Source organism: Capra hircus, chromosome 15 (assembly GCF_001704415.2).
Source record: "Capra hircus breed San Clemente chromosome 15, ASM170441v1, whole genome shotgun sequence".
In the NCBI taxonomy this organism is placed as follows: Eukaryota; Metazoa; Chordata; class Mammalia; order Artiodactyla; family Bovidae; genus Capra; species Capra hircus.
Window position 1 is genome coordinate 31,493,272 of NC_030822.1, and position 22,417 is coordinate 31,515,688.

Below are 22,417 nucleotides of genomic sequence, written 5' to 3' on the forward strand. Positions count from 1 at the left end.
CTATCTGAAAAACCTGTCTTCTGCAGGTCTTATTTTTTGAAAAAATTTTAGAAAAAATATATTTTAAAGGGCATACAAAATACAGGCCCAAATTTGTCATCAGGTTCAACAGACAAAATTACTGTTACGTTGGTATAAAAGTTTCTGGACACTTAACTCGTACGTACTGTGCTTATCTTATCGATGACTGGTAACAAAGTTCACAGACCAGCACCAGTATGTGGACTGAACTTCAAGCATCCTGGGCAAGAGGGGAAGACAGATGAACTGAATATAGCCTCTGCCCTCAAGTTGCTTAAAGTCCAGTGGGGAAGGCAGTTTGGGATACACAGACATATTACGTGGTAGAGAGGTCAAAGCAGTACCATTAGGATGCAGGAACTGGAGACCATGATCTGCCCCAGCTCTGCCACCATCTCATCCCAGAAGGACCTCCAGCAGATCACAGCCTCTCTGTGGAATCACTTTTTTCTTCTGTATGATGAAATCATATCAGTTTACTGGATGCTAAAGTTTTCTTCTGGTTATTTTGGATACAGAGCTAAAACCCTCCATGCCAGCAATTTTCTGTGGAGGTATAGAGAGTGACTTCTAATGGATGCCAGGTTTCTTTGGGGGATGATAAAAGTATTCTAAAATTAGATTACAGTTATACAACTCTGTAAATATACTTAAAAATCCCCCATTAAACTGTATACTTTAAATGGGTGAACTTTATGGTATGTAAAGCTATTTTTTAAAAAAAGGAAAGTAATAAAATCCTCCGTGCTACTCAAAACCAGAAAAGATTGGCTTGGATGGTGCCTGGTTGTAGCCTTGGACTAGTTGGTCCCATAGCTGATGTGGTGTATAGGAGGGGACCCTCTGATATAAAAGTTTCTTTTTAAAGAATACTATTAAAAAGTTACCTGAAAAACTTTCTCTTACCCATACTGGTATTTTTATTGGTTTCAAGTTATTAATTTAACAAGTATAGCACACCCCATTCTTTTTTTTTTTTTTTTTTTTTGGCTGAGGCACACGGCTTGCGGGATCTTAGTTCCCCAACCAGGGATTGAACCCACACCCTTGGCAGTGAACAAGCATGGAATCCTAACTAGCCACTGGACCACCAGGGAATTCCCAAACTACTCATTCTTAATGAAGCTTAGTCTGGCAGAGTATAGACATTTAGGCAAATAATCACAAAATTATTAGCTAATTACCACTGAGAGTAGTAGTATTAAGGAAAAGTAGAAGGTGGTAGGAGTGTAATGGAGGCCTAATCTAGTCTGAAGCAGATGAGGGAGGTCTTCCCTGAGCAAATGGCATATACATGGAAACCTGAAGTGTAAATGTCAACCGGTCACTTAACTTAAGCCTGTGGAGAGCGACAGCCATTAGTCATCCAGAGAGACACAGCCATCCAGTCGAGCACAGTGGGGAACGGAGGGATTCTGTAGTGATGTCATTGCAGTTCACATAGTAGGTGAGGGCTAAAGAGGGTCCTTAGTGACCCCAAGGCCTGTCCTCTGCCTTTGGCCTGGGCAGTGCAGAATGATGAGCTGTCCCTAGGGAAGGGTGTTTCTGTATCCCAGATCTGTGGACATAGAGGAGTCGCTGCTTTAGTTGAGTTAGAGATGAGAGTGCCTGGGCGCCAGAGCCCCAGCTCTCCAGAGCCACCTGCCACCAGGCACCCGCATTTCATCAAGGCTTTAATCGGCTCCACGCAGTCCTCAGATGAGCCTGGCTGGTATCCGGCATGAGCTCATCACCAACAGTGGCAGCTAGAGGCCAAGGCTCCCTTGGGTGAGGGAGAGGTCAGCTTTTGTTGGACCAGGTCTGTTCTGTGTTCTCCTCCACCTGCACTGGGCCTGGAAACATCTGAGTAGGATTCCAGTTTCCCATGGCATGGTCAGCTGCCCTTTGCCAGCCCACTCGTGCCCATCCAGTGAGTGTGCTCTTGGGTAAAATGCAGAGAGAAAGGGCGGCACAGGGTTTTAAGAAGGAGAACCTTAGTCCCTACAGGTCAGGACCTGCAAAATAGCAGCGGAGGTCCATCCCAGGGTCAGATGGGTCAGAACCAAGGTTCCGTTCCCAAAACGAGTTCACATCTAGTTTTCATATACTCTGCTGCTTTACACAGAGGCCTAGCAGCGTCCCACGAAGAACACAGCAGAAATGCTCTCTGTAGGCTGATCCCAGTCTTCTGCGGGAACATCATTTTGGAAATGAAAAATTCTTTTAAGTGCAGCAAAAGAAAGGAGCCTGCCGCTTCAGGAATCCTTCAGAAACTCCCTTAGTAATGAACCCTATGCAGCACTAATATGACCTACACTAACTCGGCCTTGCAGTGAATGGAACCTTGAGTAAGTCCCTTCCTCCTCACTGGGCTTCGTTTTCCCCACCTATAAAGTTAGTTGGATTGCAGTCTCAAAGCTCCTTTTAATTTTCATATTTTGTAATTCTGAATGAATAATTGCCCTCTGATTTAATTGCAAATCTGAGTATTCACATTTATTCAGCAGCTATTAATTAATTTCCTCCAGCTGACCACCAGCATCCCTTAGAAGAGGTTCCTAGAAAGGTTACTCTGCTCTTAAAGCAGCCTGTATAATTTCTTTATCACACTTACCACAGCAAATAGCTATTCAGTTATCTGATTAATAGATCTTGCCTTCATTACACAGGTTAGGGTCTGGATCTGCAGGACTTATATCCCCAGCACCTTGCAGTATCCTTATCAGTGAATGTTTGCTGACTGAGTTTATTTATAAATGGGCACCAGACATTGCAGGAGTAGAAAGAAAGATACAGGCCCTTCCTTCAGACTGCACACTGTAGAGCGCTGGTTCAGTGAATAGGCCCAAACACAAAGCACACTGAAAACACTATGATAGCAGGTAATGGAACTCTAAATTAAACAAAGGCCAGGAAACAAAAAAAAACAGTGAATGTGATAAATGAGGTGAGGAGGGGCAAGATCAGTGTTAGCATTGTAGAGGGCTTCATGGAGGAGAGGGCCTGGAGGGAAATCCTGAAGGACAGGCAGAATAGACCAGCAGAGGGAGGAGGGAAGCTTTTCAGGTGTGGGAGGAGCAGAAATGAGCCTTGCATGTTTGAGACCTGGAGGAAACTGGCCACCTGTCAGATGGTGAGTAGGGGAAGGCCGGAGTGTGGAGGACCTTGGGGTGAGCCTGAGGACTTGTGCTCAACTCTGAAGCCAGTAGGGAATCCCTGAAGTGATTGTCTATCGTTGGCTTGTTTTAGCACTGCAGTGATTTTTACTTTTAAAAATGGGGGGGAAATCAACATTTCAAGCAGTACCAGGGGATGTGTAGTGAAAAGGAAGTCTCCTTTCCACACCCCTGGTCCCCCTCAGAAGTAGCCACTGTAGCTTTCCTTAGGTAGCCTCCCTATTGCTGCTGCAAACAGATGATCACAAACTTAGCAGCTTAAAGCAACCCAAATTTAGTAACTAACGGTTCTGGGGATAAGTCTAAAATGGTCTCATTGGACGAAAATCAAAGTGTCATCAGAGTTGTGTTCCTTTTTGGAGACTCAGGGAGAATCGGTTTTGTTGCCGTTTGCAGCTTCTCGAGGCTGCCTTGTCTCAGACATTCCTTATCTTGGCCCCTTCCATCCCCAAGCTAGCACAGTCCCTCAAGTCTTTCCCATGTTCCACCGCTCTGACACTGACTCTTCTGCTTTCTTCTTTTACTTGTAAAGACTCCTGTGATTATGTTGAGCCCACCTAGATAATCCAGGGTAATCTTTGCATCTCACAGTCAGCTGATGAGAAACCTTAATTCCCTTTTGCTGAGTAACATATATTCTCAGGTTCCAGGGATTCAAACATGGACATCATTAGAGGTCATTATTCTGCCTGCTGCGCTGTCAGAGATATTTTATAAATGTTTTATTTTTCTTCCTGTTTTTGAATAGTTAATTTGCACACAGTACAAAATTCAAAAGGGTGAGCGCTCACTCCACAATTGACCAGCATCTGGCATTCTGTGATAAACAAAAACTCCTTCTCTCTCATTTATTTATTTACTGTTATGTGTGCTTATGGATACTATTGCTTTAGTGTTCTATAATTTAAATCCCATGGATGGAGGAGCCCGGTAGGCTGCGGTCCATGGGGTCGCTAAGAGTTGGACACGACTAAACGACTTCACTTTGACTTTTCACTTTCATGCATTGGAGAAGGAAATGGCAACCCACTCCAGTGTTCTTGCCTGGAGAATCCCAGGGACTGGGGAGCCTGGTGGGCTGACGTCTTTGGGGTTGCACAGAGTCGGACATGACTGAAGTGACTTAGCAGCAGTGGTTATATTGGTGCTAAAATTATTTCATATTTGGCCAGAGTGCCATACCTGCATCTTTTTTTTTTTTAATTTTCTGTATTTTCTTGCATAACTAGATGTTTTGATCTTACCTTATATCCACCTTGCCATTGCCCTGGAATCAGCCATTTCTCTGAGAGTCCTAAGACTTTTTTAGTGGGCAATTGTATTGGAGACCAAAACATGAGTACTAGGTGTACCTATTACACACACGCATATGCATATACACACTATTATGCATATGCATGTTATATACATATGCACGTACCTATTTTAGAAGTTCTGAGAATACCAATACCTCCCATTCCAGTCCATCATTACAGGGTTATTCCTTGTCCTCACACATTTCATATTTCTGTGTCCCTTCTTCTGTAGTGAGAATTCTGACTCCAAATAGCACTGATACACAACTCATTTGTTAAATCCTATAATATATCCAAAAAGTCTTCAGACCTTCTTCAGCCAAACCACTATTGAAAACGAACTACTAAAAGAGTTCAGGTCAGGATATGTTTATAGTTGGCCCAGCTACTCCATCCAAGGCTAAGGGTATATAGTCAAATACTAGTTCCTTGGTTACTTAGGTGGGTGTTTTTCCTTTCAGGGTGTTTATGTTATTAATTTGAAATGCAGTTGGGTTAATTTTTTCAATGCGCTTTCAGTTTTAGGGTTTTTCTCCTCTACCTTTCCTTGTTTTAGTTTTGTTGTTTGAATATATAAACCATTAACCTTTTTCTAAAAACTGTACAGAAAGGTATAGTCAGAGAAGTAAAACTCCCTCCTGTGTGTCACTTTCAACCTCTTCCTGCTCTCCTCAGTAAACCCTGACCCCTTGTATAATAGATAACCAATTTTGATTGTATTCTGGTTTGTCCTTCCTGTATTTCGTTGTCTAAGCCAATATATATAAGTTTTCTTATTTCTCCTTTTTCCTACATAAAAGATAATGTATTATACATGCTCTTTGCAGTTGGCTGTTTTCACTTAACCATATTTTCTAGAAGTTACTTGGTAATCATTTCATAGAGATCTTATTTTTTGTAGTTACATAGCAATCCATTGTGTTTATGAGCTATATATCCTGTGCTTGGTAGTTAAAAATAATGCTATGTGAATAGCATCTTACATGTACATTTTGGAATAATGGGAGGTGCATCTCTACAGTAAAGTTCTACAAGTGCTATTGCTAGGTCAAAGGGTAAATGTATGCCCTTGGTTAGGTATTGCAAATTTCTCCTCCATAAAAGTTGTGCCTTTTGCATTTCTACTTATATTGTGTGAAAGTGGCTGTGTTCTCACAGCCTTGCCAACACTGTATATTGCCAACCTTTTGAATTTTTACCAGTCTAACAGGTGAAATACAATACTTCGGTATAGTTTTAGTTTGATTCTCTTACTGTGAGTGAAATGGGCATCATTTCAAATGTTTAAGAATCATTTTTCACCTTTTGTCTATTGTCTGCCAAAATGTCTTTTGCCTTTTTTTTCTAGGACTTTTGGTTTTTGTTTTTCTCTTGATTTTTCAAAGTTCTTTGCAGGTTAAGGATATTAGCTATTTTTCTGTGATGTATGTTACAAATATTTTTTTCAATTTTGTATTGATACAGTTTTAATGCTTCTCATATAATCCTAAATGTACAGCCAGGAGTGAGAACCACTGGGATAGTTTGTAAAGATTGGAACTATTTTTTTCCTAAAAGAGAATGGATGCAGAGAGAAAGGGACAAGGGCTGAGTACTCAACCTTGAGTGTCACTCATGATTTGGGACAGAAGAGTGAATAGAAATCTGCAAAGGAGACCAAGGTTTATCATAACTGTTATAGTTATTCAGTCAGAAAATATTTATTAAACTCCTACTGAGTGCCAAGTGCTGTTCTGGTCATGGGCTATCATAACAAATCCTCATTTTTAATTTATTTCTCTCATCACTTTCTGAAAAGTTGGAAGTTTCCTTTGCCCCTGTTCATCCATCTGGTTTGCCATAAAGCCTCAACTCTGAGACAGATTTGGTAAAGTTCTTAGAATTGATTACAGAAAAGCCCCTTTCAGAAAAAATGGAATCATTAGCACCAGCAAGAAGCTCTGGGTTGAAATGGTTTTCTTGGTATAGATTTCAAGTCTATTCCCTGTCTTCTTTTCCTAATCTCCCCACTACCCTTCCACTTTTATTTTTGGTGATTATTGCCTGGTGACCGTAGTTGGGCATAATATTAACTGGAAGACTCCTTTTGGCAGTGGCTTCCGGTTTTTTTTTTAAGCAACAATTTTATGAGGGAGATAAGTAATTCCTATCAACCTTGATGCTGGGGTGGTGGTGGTGGTGGTGAAAAGCAGACATCAGTGATGAACAAACAGTTCCTGTGCCCAGAACTGCAACCTGTGACATTTAATGTCATAGTTAAAGGTACTTGCCTCTGTACTCCTGATTCTCTTCCTGCTGGGAAGTGCAGTTAGCAGACTTTCATCAGTTTCTGTTTCTATGGTTGTTCTCAAAGCCAACTGTAAATAAGGCCTCCTGTCTTCCTTAAGGTTAGAGTAAAGGTCTGTATATTTGAGTGTATTTCATGCCAGTGAGCCTGGCTCAACCACCGCTCTGATGTGCTGATGCTTCTCATTCAAGCCAGAGGCTTTACTTAGCTTTGGCAATAGACCTGTGAATGGAAGCATAAGCCATCTCTTGATAACTCCTCTTCCCTGCTATGGACATTAGGCTGGGATTGGTCAACAGAAGCTTAAACATCTGGTCAGTCCAGTCCTTTGGGGTGGTCGGTGTTTTATAGACAACCCATCAAGACTGATTGGGCTCATAACTGAATTAGCCAGATGTGTGGGCATTGTGTGCCCTTTCCTCGGCCTCCCTTCAATGTTGTTAGATGGGAGCAGACACGATTAGCAGGTTTGCGGATGGTGTGTTTTTAGTGCATGAACAAAAGCTGCTGCCTTCTGCAGAGACTGTGGCTGTGCCCCAGACGTCAGCAGTATAATTATGACTGCTAAATTCAGCCCAGACCCCAGGCTCGGCTGCCTTGGTCTCAGCTGTCTTTGCAGAAGGGGGAGGAGGGGTGCTGAAGCCTGGGGACCTGAGCTCTTATTATAGTCCACTTTGAACTCTGCTGTATCCAGTCTTTCCCTCCCTACTGACAATTGCTCCCAGCTGCTTTCTGGTCAGAGAGCCTGCTGCCACCTCTGAGGATAGTGTGTGCTGGATTATGGAGCGAGTGGGGAATGAGGCTGGCCTCCTGAAAGCCCACAACTTCCAGGAAACTCACCCCAAATGAAAATGAGCTAAGGATCCCCCTACTTCCAACACTTAGATCACGTGCTGCTCATCTGTTGCTGTTCCAATTGCTCAGTCATGCCCAGCTTTTTGTGACCCCATGGACTGCAGCACGCCAGGTTTCCTTGTCCTTCATGATCTCCCAGAGCTTGCTGAAACTCATGTCCATTGAGTTGGTGATACCATCCAACCATCTCGTCCTCTGTTGTTCCCTTCCCCTCCTGCCTTCAAGCTTTCCCAGCATCTGGGTCTTTTCTAATGAGTTGGCTCTTCGCATCAGGTGGCCAGATTTTGGAGCTTCAGCATCAGTCCTTCCAATGACTGTTTAGGATTGATTTCCTTTAGGATTGACTGGTTTGATCTTCTTGCAGTCCAAGATCCTCTCAAGAATCTTCAACACCACAGTGAAAGCATCAGTTCTTCAGCGCTCAGCCTTCTTTATCCCTCATCTAGAAAACGCTTGCCTTAGGGTTGCCTTGAGCAGAAATTCTTGGCAGGAGTTTTTGCTTTTTGCCCTTTTGCTCACCTAACTGTATATGTGAGATACATTTGAATGTTCATCTCCATGTTTTTGTACTACCTGTTTTCTAACCAGACCAGCCTACACATTTGCCATAGACCAAATCAGGCATTTTTGTGTCTCTAGTAGTTTGTGATGCTTCATATTCTGTAGACCTCCCATACTCAATGAACCAAACCCAGCCCTGTCCCCCGGACTTTCTTCATATTTCCTAGTTGGTGAATGGCATCATCAATACCTATCACCCAAACAAGAAAGGATTTAAAAGTATCTGATGACTTCGCCCTCACTTTTTACCACACTCATCTTTCTTAGAGTTTTCTCTCAAGTGCGTCTTCTCCCCCCTGTCCCCATACTGTCATTCAGACTTTGTCCCTCTCACCTAGACTGTTGGAAAAGACTTCTTGGTCTCCCTACCTCTAGGCTCCTTTCCAAACCAACCTTTACCCTGCAAAACCCCACTACTCCACTGTTTGGAAACCTGCTGCTGCTGCTGCTGCTGCTGCTGCTGCTGCTGCTGCTGCTGCTGCTGCTGCTGCTGCTGCTGCTGCTGCTGCTGAGTCGCTTCAGTCATGTCTGACTCTATGCGACCCCAGAGATGGCAGCCCACCAGGCTCCCCTGTCCCTGGGATTCTCCAGGCAAGAATACTGGAGTGGGTTGTCATTTCCTTCTCCAATGCATGAAAGTGGAAAGTGAAAGTGAAGTCGCTCTGTCGTGTCCGACTCTTAGCAACCCTTACGCTTGTGAGATAACGCTCAGATGTCTAATTCAGTATGCACATCTCTCTGCTGTCCACTGGCAATCTTCTTCCACCCCATCTCCAAGAGCAGCTGGGGATGATTGCTTCAGGATTGGGACCAGCACTTGATAGGCTAACCAGGGCCCTGTCTGCAGCCAGGTGGGCCTGGGCACACAGGAGCTGTCTCTGCCATAGGCCCACTCAGCTCCTCATTCCCTGAAGGGAGTCTTTCCTGCCTCCAGACCTTTGCTTGCTTGCTTTTCTGTCACTGGGATGCCCTTTCCCCACTTCTCTACCTATCAAACCCCCACTTAGCCTTCAAGAACCAACTCATTTATGTCTCTTCTTGTCACTTCCTGGTTTGCTCGCATGAAGTGAATCATTTCTCACGCTGCTACCCCACAGCAATGACGCCTTTTTTTCTTTTTTCTGGCCATACTGCTCAGCATGTGAGATCATAGTTCTCCCACCAGTGGTGGAACCCATGCCCCCTGCAGTGGAAGCATGGAACCCCAACCACTGGACCACGAGGAAATTCCCTCAGAAGCTATTTTATTGTTTTAAAGATTACAACTGAAGTTTCAAAAAGCAGAGCTTAGCATGTGTCTCCTCTTATTCTCTCTTCCCTCTGTTCCTCTGATTCTGCTGCCAGTAGGGCCTTAACTAGGTCTCTAACCTGTGGAAGGCCACTCAGTCTCCCTTCCGTCTACTAAAGAGAAAGGGGGGCTGGCTCCCTGCTCAACACCTCCATCTCTGCACATATACCATTAGTGAGATACTTTATAGGAAGGAGTGCTTAATAATGATAATTATAGTAAAAACAACAGTAGCTGTTATTTATTGAGTTCTTACTTTGTACCAAGCTCTGAACTAAGGCTTTATCTCTTTCAATACTTAAAATATCTTTGCAAGTTTAACACTTTTATTACCTATGTTTTCCATATGCATGCACAGAGGCATTAGGCTGTTAAATAACTTGCCCATATTCCACCACTAGTAAGTGGCAGAGCCACTGTGGAATCTGTGATTTTGATCTCAAGAGCAGAACTCCAGTTGTGTTCCTCAACCTTATACAGGGTTCAGCATGAAATAGGTGCTCTAGAATGTTGGTTGGTTGATCACATGAGTGAATGAATCAGTGTTCTTCCCATTGAGCTTGTCTTCAGGCTTCAGAGAGACTGGCTGAGCATCTGTAGCTTATGCCAAGAAGTATGGATTTTGTCTCATCTCCTAATGCCCAGCTATACACAGACATGTTCCCTCCCACTCAGTAACAAACTGCCTGGAACTCTTTCCCGGCTCATATTTACAAGAGAATGTGATAAATTCCGTATTGATCCCTCCTGTTCCACTGTAAATTTTGCAAAAGATGATTAAATAGAGCAATAGAGTCTGCAGGCATTGTGGCTCAATATGTTGTGGAGTGGCGTATCGACCTCCTCCATCCAAAGGCAGCCAGCGCCTAGCCCTGCTGCCCCAGACCAGTAATTAAAATCCTGGGAGACTGGGATTTAAAATCCAATCATATCCCTGAATCAAGCCTTCTAGCCTCCCCATGTGATGAGTGCAATAAGGTAACGGCAGGAGCATGTTTATGTCTGTGCTGAAGCAGTCCCCATAGGGTGGGTAAGAAATGGAGAGTTGGGTAGGCCTCCTGACTAAATCACTTCACCCTGACACCACAGCCACTTGTAAGACAATCTGTAGACACATAAACAGTCCCAGCCAAAAACCAGATTTTGGGCTTCCCAGGTGGCGCTAGTGCTGAAGAACCTGCCTGCTAGTGCAGGAGACATAAGAGACATGGGTTCCATCCCTGTGTTGGAAAGATCCCCTGGAGGAGGGCATGCCAGCCGACTCCACTCCAGTATTCTTGCCTGGAGAATCCCATGGACAGAGGGGCCTGGCAGGCTACAGTCCATGGGGTCACAGAGTCAGACATGTGAAGCGACTTATTTTGGGCTCTTGAGAGCAAGACATCGAGCACAAAAATTCACAGGCTGTGCTTCAGTGTATACTTCTGTTTCCACAGCCAATAGTAGGTTTACAGAAGTGATTTGACCTTGATTAAACCATGGCCTTTGGTAACCAAACGTGTTTGAATTTCCACAGAAACTCTTTGATTTAACCTAAGCCGAAGCCAGCCTCCCCTGTGCTGAGGCCTGTAATCACAACACAAGTTACTGTTGAAATAAACTTGTCCATCTGCTCTCAACAGGACCAGGAACTCCCTGAGGGCAAGGACAGGGTTGTCTTATTCACTTTTGTGTCCCCAGCACCTGGCACTGGGCCAGACACTTAGAGTGCTCTCCAGAAGTATCTTTGAATGGATGCAGAAACACAAATTAACAATCTTGATAAAACCTCTGTAAACGGATGTGTGAATAGTAGACCTGCCACTCAGTCATCCATTCAGTGCTTGAACACTTCCAGTGCTGGGGGAATCGCATTTGTTCCTGAGGTTTCTCACAGTCTATCTTTGGATTTTCTGATGGTTAGCAGTTTCTAATATTGAGCCAAAATTTGCTTGCAAGGTCTTAAAGTTATACTGTTGGGTCCATGTAGAATAAATCTAGTCCCTGTTGAAGGGCACATGATGGCCCTTCAAATACTTGAAAATGCAGACATGTTCTCCTGAGCTATCTTTCCTCTAGTCTAAACCTCCAGTTCCTTAAACCACGTTTTTCCACATGGCTTCTAAACCATTTCCTATCTCAGTCACTCTTCCAGAACAATCTCTACTTTGTCATCCCAAATCCATGACTACCCATTTATTGCCATTCATTTTCATCTCGTTTGTTTTAGCTCTTAATGTCCATCTTCTAGATGTATTTGGACCTCTTCCCACGCAAATCTGAAGTCTATATAGATTTCGTGACTAGGTGATCCCCATATCAGGGGTGAACATACTGAACCAGGACCAAGCCTTTGCGCTGCCGTTGGAAACTTTCTTCTGTGACCTCTGATCTGTCTGTCACTCCACCCTGCCCCTTGGGTCTGGTTAGTCCACTGTCACTTACGAACCCTCCACACTGAATGGCACTCGGCCCACATTTCTCCATTGTGTGCTCAGGATTGTCCTGAGACACGCCAGGATATGTCTCCCTTGTAATGGGGGGAGGGGATTCATCATCCTTTTCTCCTTGTCCCTCTGACACCATACTGTATTGTCATTGTTTCTGTCCCTGTCTGTCTCCTACCAATCTGGGTTCTCCCTCCGGACAAGAACCAGTCAGATTCCGCTGTGTGTGGCCGTTCCCGCTGCAAAGTCAGTAATCAGTGATTAATGAGGGCTGGGTCCAGCCAGGAGGCAAAAGCTCTCTGTTCCATGAACTTTAGAAATCCACCTCCCTGAAGACAGGGATCCACCAGACTGTGTGTCAGAGGGTTCAGACTTCAAAATGACCTGGGGACCAGCTTATGTGGGTCATCATTCACCCTGGAGAGGGTCGTCCTGACTGGGAAGAAAAGGAGTTCCATTTTGTACCCTTTCAACAAAACTGTACCCCAAACCTGCCTCTGGAAACACCCCCCAAACTTGGCTTTGGAGCATCTGAGCATGTTGGTAGGGAAGAGGAAAGATGATTTGTCCCTCTTTTTGAGTCATCGGACCTTTGGAAAGTAGCACAATGTGGTGGAAAAACCAGATGGCTTCTTTTAAAAAAAGAAATCAACATTTTATTATGTAAAATTTCAAACATATATTTCTCTCAAAAAGAAAATAGTATAATAAGTCCCAGATTTACTATTTATATGCTGAATGACCATGGGCAAATTATTTTAGCTCTCTAAGCCTCTATTTTCTTAGGAGTCTTTGTATGGTAAATAACTGCATATAAATGCCTTAACACCCAACACATGTTAGCTTGTCTTTCACCTTGCTCTTCTAATAGACTCAGTTAAATCATTTGTAAAATGGAAAAAATAATACCTCTCCTGCTTTCTTCGTCAAATTCTTGTGTGTTAGATGCTCAGTTGTGTCCGACTCTTTGCAACCCCATGGACTATAGCCCTGCTAGGCTCCTCTCTCCATGCCATTCTCCAGGCAAGAACACTAGAGTGGGTTGCCATTTCCTTCTCCAGGGGATCTTCCCGATCCAGGGATCAAACCTGAGTTTCCTGCACTGCAGGCAGATTCTTTACCATCTGAGCCACCAGGGAAGCCATATCAAATTCTTGTTAAGAATTAAATAAGAGGAAGTAGTCAGCACTGTGTATGGCATGTAGTCAGTGCTTCGTAAAGGTTCTTGGTTACCTGGGAGGCATACCTTCAGGTGCGCATGTACGGATGTGTGCAGATTCTGTTGGAAATGCTCAGTGTGGTCTAGGGGAAAAGCTCAGGAACCACAGCTCTATTCCCAGTACTACTGTGCTTCCTGCAGCATCCTGGACAGGGCTCCTCTCTCTCAGCATCAGCCTCTGGGGACACATGGAGAATCAGCGCATCTCTGACCTGAGGAGCTACACACAGACTAACTGGGAAGACTAGACAGGTGGACTCCCAGAAACGGGAGGAGTGGGAGGATAATAGGAGCCCATGGATGATAAGCACTGAGAGTTGGAGGGGTGGAGAGGCTTCCCAGAGAAGGGGCCCTGAAGAAGGAGTAGGGTCTGGATAGTCAGGGAAACGAGGGACAGGGTTCTAGGCCTGAGGAGTAGTATGGAGGTGAGTGAAGGTGAGCATGAAGACGGGGCAGGCACATGGCTTCTCTCGTGTGGCCACCCCATCTCAGAATGCTTCCTTGATGGGGAGCTTGCAGCCAAAGAGAATGGATCACTCCACACTGATACTTATGATAATGGGGGAAATTTCCCTTATTCAATAGTAACTTCTAATTGGAGATACTAAACAGACTGTTGAAATAGTAAAAATTAGGATGAAGGTGCTAAAGGAGTCAGCAGTAAAAATGGGACTTCCCTGGTGGTCCAGTGGTTGAGACTGTGCTTCCCTGGTTGGGGATCCACAAACTGAGCAGTGTGGTCCCAAAAACACATGGAAATGTTTGGAAGAATGAATGTATAAGTTATTACAAACATTGTACAGCTTGTACAGTCTTTTTTCCCCCCAGCTTTTTATCTTTTTACACTTTTTACACATCTTATTCAGTCCAAGTAGAACCCCTTGAGGTAGGTAGGGCTGTGATCATGACCACCAGAGGAGTGAAGCAAGACCCTCGTCACACAACCAGGGAGCAGTAACCCCCATCCGTGCTGGCTTCCAGGCCGTGTACTCTTTGGGGACAGGGAGGCAGCTGCAGGTGGAGAAAGGGGGTAGTCATGAAAACCAGGTGTGGTAGATCCGGATCCCTCAAAGGCCAGGATGGCCAGTAGGACTGCGGGGGTGGGAGGGAGTAGGGGAGCTTGTCAATATTATTGATAATATAGCCTCACACATTTGTATAGGGCAGTTACTGGGTTTGGTATTTTTGTTTTTTTAAGTTCTCTTCTTTGCATTTTGCATCATTGTCTTGTCTTGATATACACAGAGGTAGCAGAAAGTCAGAACAGAGTGGTGTCAAGGGAGAAGGGAGTAACATGCCTTTTCCCCTCTGCCACCCCAGACTCGCTGTCAGCCCCTTGCTGTCAGGAGACCTGAATCCTATCTCTCACTCTCGTTCCACACTCTCCTCAGGAAGGGCAAATGGGCCTCTCTCTGCAACCACTTCCTCCCCACTTCCCACCACAGAGCTAGATAGAGGGTGTTGGGGCTTGACCTGACCTGCCACCCAGACGAAGAGGTTTAGAACTAGCAAAGAGACTGAGGACTTTGGTCCACGGGGACAAGGAACAGGGTCACATACTTCACTTGTTATGAGAAGGGCCTTTCTGGGGCAGGAAGAATGGCCATGTTGTGTGTGGCTCTGGAAGATAACACCTGGAAAGAAGTCCATTCATTTGGTAAATCTTACTGAACATGTGTTCTGTGCTGGCCCCTGTGCTAGGTAGTCAGGATATAGCAGTGGATCAGCCATGGACCCTGACTTCTGAGAGTTCTCAGTCCTGTATGGAGACAGACTGTTATAACATAGTGATCAGTGTGGGAAGAAAGAAGCAGAAAGGCTCATGGAGCACAAAGGATCACACCAAATCTGGGGTGAGAGGGAAATAAGGTTTCCTGGAGAAGAAGCCTGAACTGAGTCTTAAAAGATGAATGGGTGTTTATAGGAAGTCCAAGGTGAGAGTGGGGTTAGAGAGAGAGGTTGGGGCTTATGAAAAAAGAATCTGCCTCAGTTTAGTGTGGGAAACCCCTTGGCAGGCCATGAGCTTGGTATGGGGCTCTGGACATGCTTGAGGAAGCCAGGGTGACCCACCTGTTCCGAATGTAGTCGAGGCAGGTCTCTTCTTAGGGAATTGGAAGAACTCACCATTAAGGTCTCTTTCGCCTCAGAAAGCCTGTAAGGCTGTCATACCTAAGGCAGGTGCTGTACCAGAGAAGAGTAGCAGGCTCCCTGGGCCCCCGTGGGCCAGGCCCTCTCTCCCATCAACACCAGCTCCACTGCCTTACCCTGCCCTGGGTGTTGAGACCCCAGCCTGTCACTGGCACCAGCCAGGACCTGTCCATGACCATCCACCCCCATCCTACTTTCCTGGCCCGAGCCCTATTGACAGATCCCCCAGAATCTGAAGGAATTTAAGACAAATGGTTAAGAGGATGGAGTTAATAAAATTTGAAAAATTGAGGCCTGTCACTCCACTAAACTTTTTTCAATACCACTGACAGAAACATATTTCCCCAATGAGTGACCTTCCACAGCTGTAGTGGGCAGGCGTAGCCGCAGCAGTGCTGCCAGGAAGCCAGTCTGCTATTTATCAAATATTATAAGCTGGGACACACTAATCTGGAGCAGAGGAGGAGTCCTGCACTATACTGCCTGGGGTGCTCCAGGTGTTGGCCCCAGCCCCAGACAGCCAGTGGGAGGTGACGGATGGCCTGCGATTAGCTCTCCCCACCTCCGCCCAGCCCTCTGACTTACTCCCAGGAGCCTGACCCTCTAGACCAGCTGCTTGGCCCGGAGGGGCCCTGGGTGGGAGGCATGGTGAGGTCAGGCCAGGGCATGGGCCATCCTGATGCCCCTGGAGAGGGCAGGCGGGTGAGGCCCAACGTGGTTATTTATTGGAGTGTAATGGTTTGTGGCCGTTGGTCTTGGAGGTGAAATTGATCAGTTGGAGAAGTCAGGTTCTATCAATTATTACAGCAATTAGTCAAGTCAGAACATCAGAACAAGGGTTCTGGGGCTGAGGGACTAATATTAGATGGACATTACCCATGGCGCCTCAGCCTCAGCTTTCCTAAACTGGGAGCAGACGTGCTGACCCGAGGCTCCAGAACCTTGGGGAGCCTAGCTGGCTTCCCTCCTCAGGGTAGCTGGGGTGAACCTGGGTGAGAGCTCTTGGGCTGGAGACAGACCCAGCACTGCTTTAAACGGCATCCCTGGCCCAGGTGCAGAAATGTCCTACCTGTCCCATCCCATCCTTTATGAGAAGTGACACAACTCCTACTAGAAATTACTCAGTGGCCAATGTTTATGGCACACATTTTTCATTCTGTAAGCAAATATAGATCACTGACAGCACTTGTTTGAAGCAGCTAATCTCACCCTCTGTTCTTTCTTCCACTGTCTTCCTCTCTCACCTCTCTTCCTCTCCCCCTCCCCTTTGCTCTCCTATTTTTTCTCTTACCCAGTTCTCTTTTTCTCTTTGCTTTTCTTTTCTTTCCCTTCCAGAGGTCTCTCCCACACCCCCCTGCCACTCTAGCCCGTATTCAGTGACAGAGCTCCCCTTGAGGCTGCCTCAGAGAGGAGAGGCCTTTCCACTGAGTGATTGTAGCTCTCTTTCAGCCCTAGCTGTGGTCCAGGAGCTCTGAGGAAAGGGCCGATGCTGTCTGCCCCTGCCTCTCAAGCCTTCAGTGCTGAGCGCCAGACAGAACAGGGCTGGCTGGGAAAACTGGGTCAGGAGAGCAAGCCCCTTAGCACTGTGGTCTTCTTGCACCTCTCTCTACAGGCCCGCTGTCCCTCCTTCGGCACACTGATCACACTCGGCCTGAGCTATTGTTGCATGGTCGTCTCTCGTCCCTTTTAGCTTCTGGAGAGCTGGGATTGTGCCTAGACTCTAGACAGCACCTAATCTAAAAGATGGGACCAGGAGCCTGCAGAAGAGACAGAGAAGGAATGGTCTCAGGGGTGTGAGGAAAACCTGAAAAGTGGTTTATAGAACTCAAAGGAGAGAGTGGGCAAGGTATCAGTTGCTGCAGAATGATCAAGAAATATTTTAGAAAAAACCAACTATTCATTGGCTTTGGCAGTCTCCCATCTCCCTATGTACAGGGCCCTGATACACAGTGCCCAGTAAGCAAGCACCAACAGAATTGAAAGAAGAATAAGGCTCCAGCTGAGCTTTGAGGACTTGCCTACTAGTTAGGAAGACACTCTCCTCATTAGGGAGGTTGCATTTTATCCTATAAGCAGTGAAAATCATGGAATGATTTTTCACCAGGGGTGTATTATGGCTGCCCTGGTGGGAGTGTGAGAATTGTAGTTAAGAAAACCTGGAGCAGATTTGACTCCTGGTCCAAGCAAATCACCAGCTTTGTGACCTTGGGCTACTTATCTCCTTTGAGTTTCCACTTCTATAGCGGGGCAATTTTAATTTCTACCCCTCAAGATGGTGGATAATATATATAAAATACAGAGTACATAGTAAACACTAGTGGCTATTATTATTATCATCACCACTTCTAGACACATACTCGAGAGACATAGAAAAATACATCCATTCAAACAGACTTGTACACAAATATTCATAGCAGCATATTCATAACAGCCAAAAGGGGAAAGCAATTCAAATGTTTATGAGCTTGATGAATAACAAAATGGGGTATGTCCATAGGATGCAATATTATTCAGCCATAAAAGAATGAAGTACATGCTATATTCCTACATTCATGTTGTGGCATGAATGACATGTGCTACATCATGGATGAACCTTGAAAACATGGTAAATTAAGCCAGATGCAAAAGACCACACCGTTTATGTGAAAGGTCAAGTGTAGGCAAATACAGGGACAGAAAGCAGACTAATGGTTTCTGGGGTTGGGGGAAGTGGCGAATGTCTCTGATAATGGTGATAGGGTTTCTTTTCAAGATGATTAAAATGATCTGGAATGAGATACTGGTGAGGCTCATATGATGATGGAAGTATATTTAAAACTACTGAATTGTGTACCCTGAAAGGTATGTGAATTGTGGTTTAAAATTATCTAAATATTTTATTTTGTACTAGCTTCCTATTAGAAAATAGAATCATGTTAAAATGTATTAATTTTTCATACTGATAATAACCTTCCTTGGTCTGGGTCATGCTTCACTCTCTCTGCTCCTTTCCCCTCCTCCTACCACGCTTCTTCCTCTGTAGCTGCAGCAGACAGCCATGTGTAAATGCTTAATAAATGACTATCATTGTTGATGAGTTTATAGTCCTTAAAGAAGCAGAGAGTTTCAGTAGGAATGGTTTTATATCATGATATGAATGTTGCCTCAGCCTGGGATTGAGAAACACTGATTTTTACTGTCCATCAGCAAACAGTGACTGAATATCCCCTCTGAGCCAGGCCTCGTGGTGATGCAGCCTTTCTTGTGTGTTTAGTGTCCCTAGCCAACTTACTACATCCTCATGGCAGGGAGTGTGTCTTAACCCTTCTTTAAGTATAGACAACACACTTCTTAGCAATAAAAGTCAAGGAGTATTTGTTTGTTACTTTAATGTTCCATTTAACACATAGTTCTTGAGAGGGTTGCTTTGGGGCAGGACCAGATCTGATTCTTCCATGTCCTGGCTCCCAGCCCATTCAGGGTTGGACAGATTGAATGGAATGGTCAGTTTTCGAAGAGGAGAGTGAGGTGCCCAGATATGGGCTTTGGGGAGGAGATTCTGACAGTGTGGGGGTTAAAGTAGCCTATCTTCCATGACTGTCAAGGCTCTACCCCAAGCAGACACTTTACACAGGCTCATCAGCTGCCGGCACTTATGAGAGACGGTAGATGCATGGCCCCAAGCAAGCCTCTTCTTTTTATACTTAAAGTTCTTTGTCTTCTAATCATGGGAACCAGTGACCGGAGGAGACGCCTGCCTGAGTGCACACGCAGCAACAAGTAGCGCAGGTGAGGGCTGGCACAGCTGGGTTGCTGATGGCCAGAGCTCAGCCGACTCTAGCAGGCAGGAAGTGAGCAGGGAAAAGAGAGCATGAAGCAGAAGGAGAGGCAGAGAGCAGAAAGAAGGGTCCTTGTCATTACTTGGAATACTCTGTGCTTTAGATTTCTGTGTGGATTTTGTGAATGAATATTCATCTGTGTACAAACAAATTTGATAATGCAGACATTTTAATGAAGAATACATTGGAGTTGGGGTGTATTAATCTGTATGTGTATTGGTATATGTGTTAGCATGTTCAGCTGTGTATATTTTGTAGGCACAGCACACCTATGTGTGTGTATAGCACATCTGTGTGTGTGGCACCTCTCTATGTGGGTAGTGAGTTTTTGCACATATGCATGCACCTGTAGGAGCCTTAATACCCTTACTTCTGTGTCAGAGAGGACCGAGAGCTCCTCTCTCAGAGTAGCTTGACATGTGTTTCAATCTCTTAGGTTTTGTTGCTCCATATTTCTGTGAGCATTTCTTACACTGAAGTCAAGGCCTGTGCCACCTCCCAGGGAAGGCTGAGGGTCCACTGATCACTCACAGAGGCTCTGTTTCTCCTTCTCCTCCTGTCAGGAGCCAATCCCTTGCAGAGGAATGAAATGGGACACACACCCTTGGATTATGCTCGAGAAGGGGAGGTGATGAAGCTTTTAAGGACTTCTGAGACCAAGGTAAGTCTCAAAGAAAGGAGAAGGCCTGTGGGCACTCCATGCTTCATTTCATCTTTCACTCATTAAATTATGTCAGACTCTACACCAAAGGCCACTTCTCCTTAGAGGATTGTTGTCTATTTAAATACAAATCCAGCCTCCACTTATCAAGAATAGGAGGCATCCCCTTTCCTGACCAAGAAGCAGCCTGGGCCACTTCTGGCTTCTGAGGACTAACTTTTAAATTCAGTTTCTGAGGTAATGAGCCTTCCAGCTTCTTCCATGAAGGAGAGGGGATAGCAGGACAAAATCTTCGCCTCAGTACTGTTTCCTCAGGTCTCATGCACTCGGCAGCCTCATCAGGTAACTCTTTTCCATCATCTCTCCTTCTGGAACTTTTCCCTGACCCCTTTCCTCCATATACACTCCAGAGGTCCTTATGTAGAGTATGAGGCAAAACAGTCAACATCTTAATTTGATTTTCTCATCCAGACTTTTGAATCCTAAAAACAGGCTGCCTTCTGCTCCTCTCAGCCACCCAGCTATAACTTAGAAAGTATTTGGCAGAATCTAAGAACTAGTTATATCACAAATGTCAGAGCTAGGACCTGAGAAACCATCAAGTCTGGTGATGGGAAATCTTATCAAAGTAAAATAAATAAGTCAGAGGAAAATAGAGCTGTTCTGGTTGAAGGAGAGCCTATCCTTCCCCGCTGGGTAGCCTCCATGGAGGCTGTGCTATGGGGCACACATTTTCAATCTCTGAAACCTCGATCAAATGGGGAAAGTGGAGCCCAGGGGTGTGTTGTGACTTGCCTTTGGTCCCAGAGCGAGTTAGCATCAAAACTGTTACTAAGATCATGTGGTAGGTTCACTGGCGGGACAGGAACTGGAAGGCTTGGTTTCTGAGTGTCAATCTTGGGTTTTTTCCAACTTCGTGGAATCTCTCTCTGGCAAATTGGCTGCAGTACTTTGAGATGATTAAGAGTGGCAGGTCCCACCTAGTGGCAGATACTCTGTGTGTCTTGAGTAAGAGCACTTAGGTTAGGTCACCTGACTGAGCACTCAGCTGGGGTTGTGATCCCACCCCCTTACTGACTGACTGACCTCAGGCAAGGGCTTCTGCTCTTGAAGCTCAGTTTACCTCTGTGAAATGAAAACACTGTGACTGAATGGTTTCTGTGGTTCCATTCAATATACCGCTGGTCTGTGTAGCAGTCAGAATAAACTAGGTCATGCTGTTGTAACAACTCAAAATTTCAGTGGCTTAAAACAACAAAGAAGATTCATTTTTACCTCATGCTACACGTCCATCATCCATCATGGGTCAGCAGAGGCGGGCTCTGCTCATCCACGATGCTGAGGGACCTGACTGGCAGAGCAGCCGCCCTCTGGGAGAGAGCACCCTGGAGGGCATCCCACTTGCAGCTACATGCTCAGGCTGGAAGTAGGACCCTTTACTTCCACTAACAACTTATTGGACACAGCTAATCCCATGTTCCTGCCCTAGAGTTGGGTCAGCTTCCCCTATTCTCTAAGGAAATCCCTGAGCACTGTTTAACATCACCTCGGGGACTGCATCCCCGTCATTTTCTCCTGTTTCAGGCCAAGCCACTGTCCCCTGAGAGCCAGCGCTGCCCTTGGCCAAAATTATACCTGTTTTGTCAGGTTGTGTGACATAGCGCCAGGACTGGTCTGGTTACGTAAAGCAGGAGAACAGACCTCTTCATATCAGCAGGGATGGAAGGGTTGGGGCTGCTGAGGGACCCTAATGAAATTTGGCTGCCCAGGAAATGTCTTGATGTCAGCCATATCAATACAAAGTCAGTGTCCCAAATGAGTAAGTGGCAGTTGCTGCCTCTGTGCCAGTCAGATCCTTCTAGACCACAGAGGGCTACCTTCTGAGTAGACTGAGCTCTCAGAATCTGTGCAGAGGTGGGCAGCAAGGAGGCAAGCAGAACTGTGCCATGAGAAAAGGCTGAAGGCAGTGGGGCATCTGGCCAGGAAAGGAGAGACTGCACGTGGGCACAGAGACAGCTGTGAGGAGGAGGGGAGGAGAGGAAATGGATTCAGTGCCAGGGCTAGGACAGAGCCAGGCTTAATGGGGGGTGGCTGCTGCCAGAAGGAGCCCCCTCACAGAGCTGTGACCCAGGGCAGGGGCTGCCTTTTGAGGCTAGAAGACCGCTCAAAGCCAGCCAGGGGTTTTGTCACCTCTCAACATGAAGACTGTTTCTCTGTCATCACCTCTCTGCGCTTGATCCCTTTACCCAGGCTGGATTTCCTCTTCTGTAATGTTCAGCTGTCTGCTGAGCACCTCTACCTGATTGCTCTGGGGTCCCCTCAGATTCCGCCCACGTGAACCACCCTCAGCTCTCCCTGGACATGAGCAGCATTGTCTCTCTCTCAGTTGCTCAGCATCTCCATGGTCACCCATTCTTTCCACTCTGCCCTTTTTCTCCAGGCTGCAAAAAAACTACCTCTTCAAAACTGTGAGGAAGAGTTTCAGGGGGGAAACACTGCTTTAGATTGGGTTATGTCACCCTCGGCCAGGAAGTAAGCAGCAGCTGCTCAGCTCTTGAGTTCAGGCCCTATGTCAGTGACATAATGATTCAGGCCTGGAGGGTGCTGAGGCTCCAGCCTCAGACCTCATGTCCTGGCTCTTTGTCTAGACATGGATTACCACCACTCTGATCTTATCTTCCTC

General features: G+C 45.6%; 1 protein-coding gene across 3 annotated transcripts in view; it reads left to right on the top strand.

Moving 5' to 3' along the window:
- Nucleotides 1-22,417, top strand: part of CLPB (ClpB homolog, mitochondrial AAA ATPase chaperonin) — a 143,060-nt gene that overhangs the window by 82,576 nt on the left and 38,067 nt on the right. For all 3 annotated transcript variants that reach the window (XM_013969731.2, XM_013969732.2, XM_018059407.1), the window contains one exon: nt 19,637-19,734. In XM_013969731.2, the coding sequence (XP_013825185.2) occupies nt 19,637-19,734 (98 nt within the window). The remainder of the gene's footprint in view (nt 1-19,636; nt 19,735-22,417) is intronic.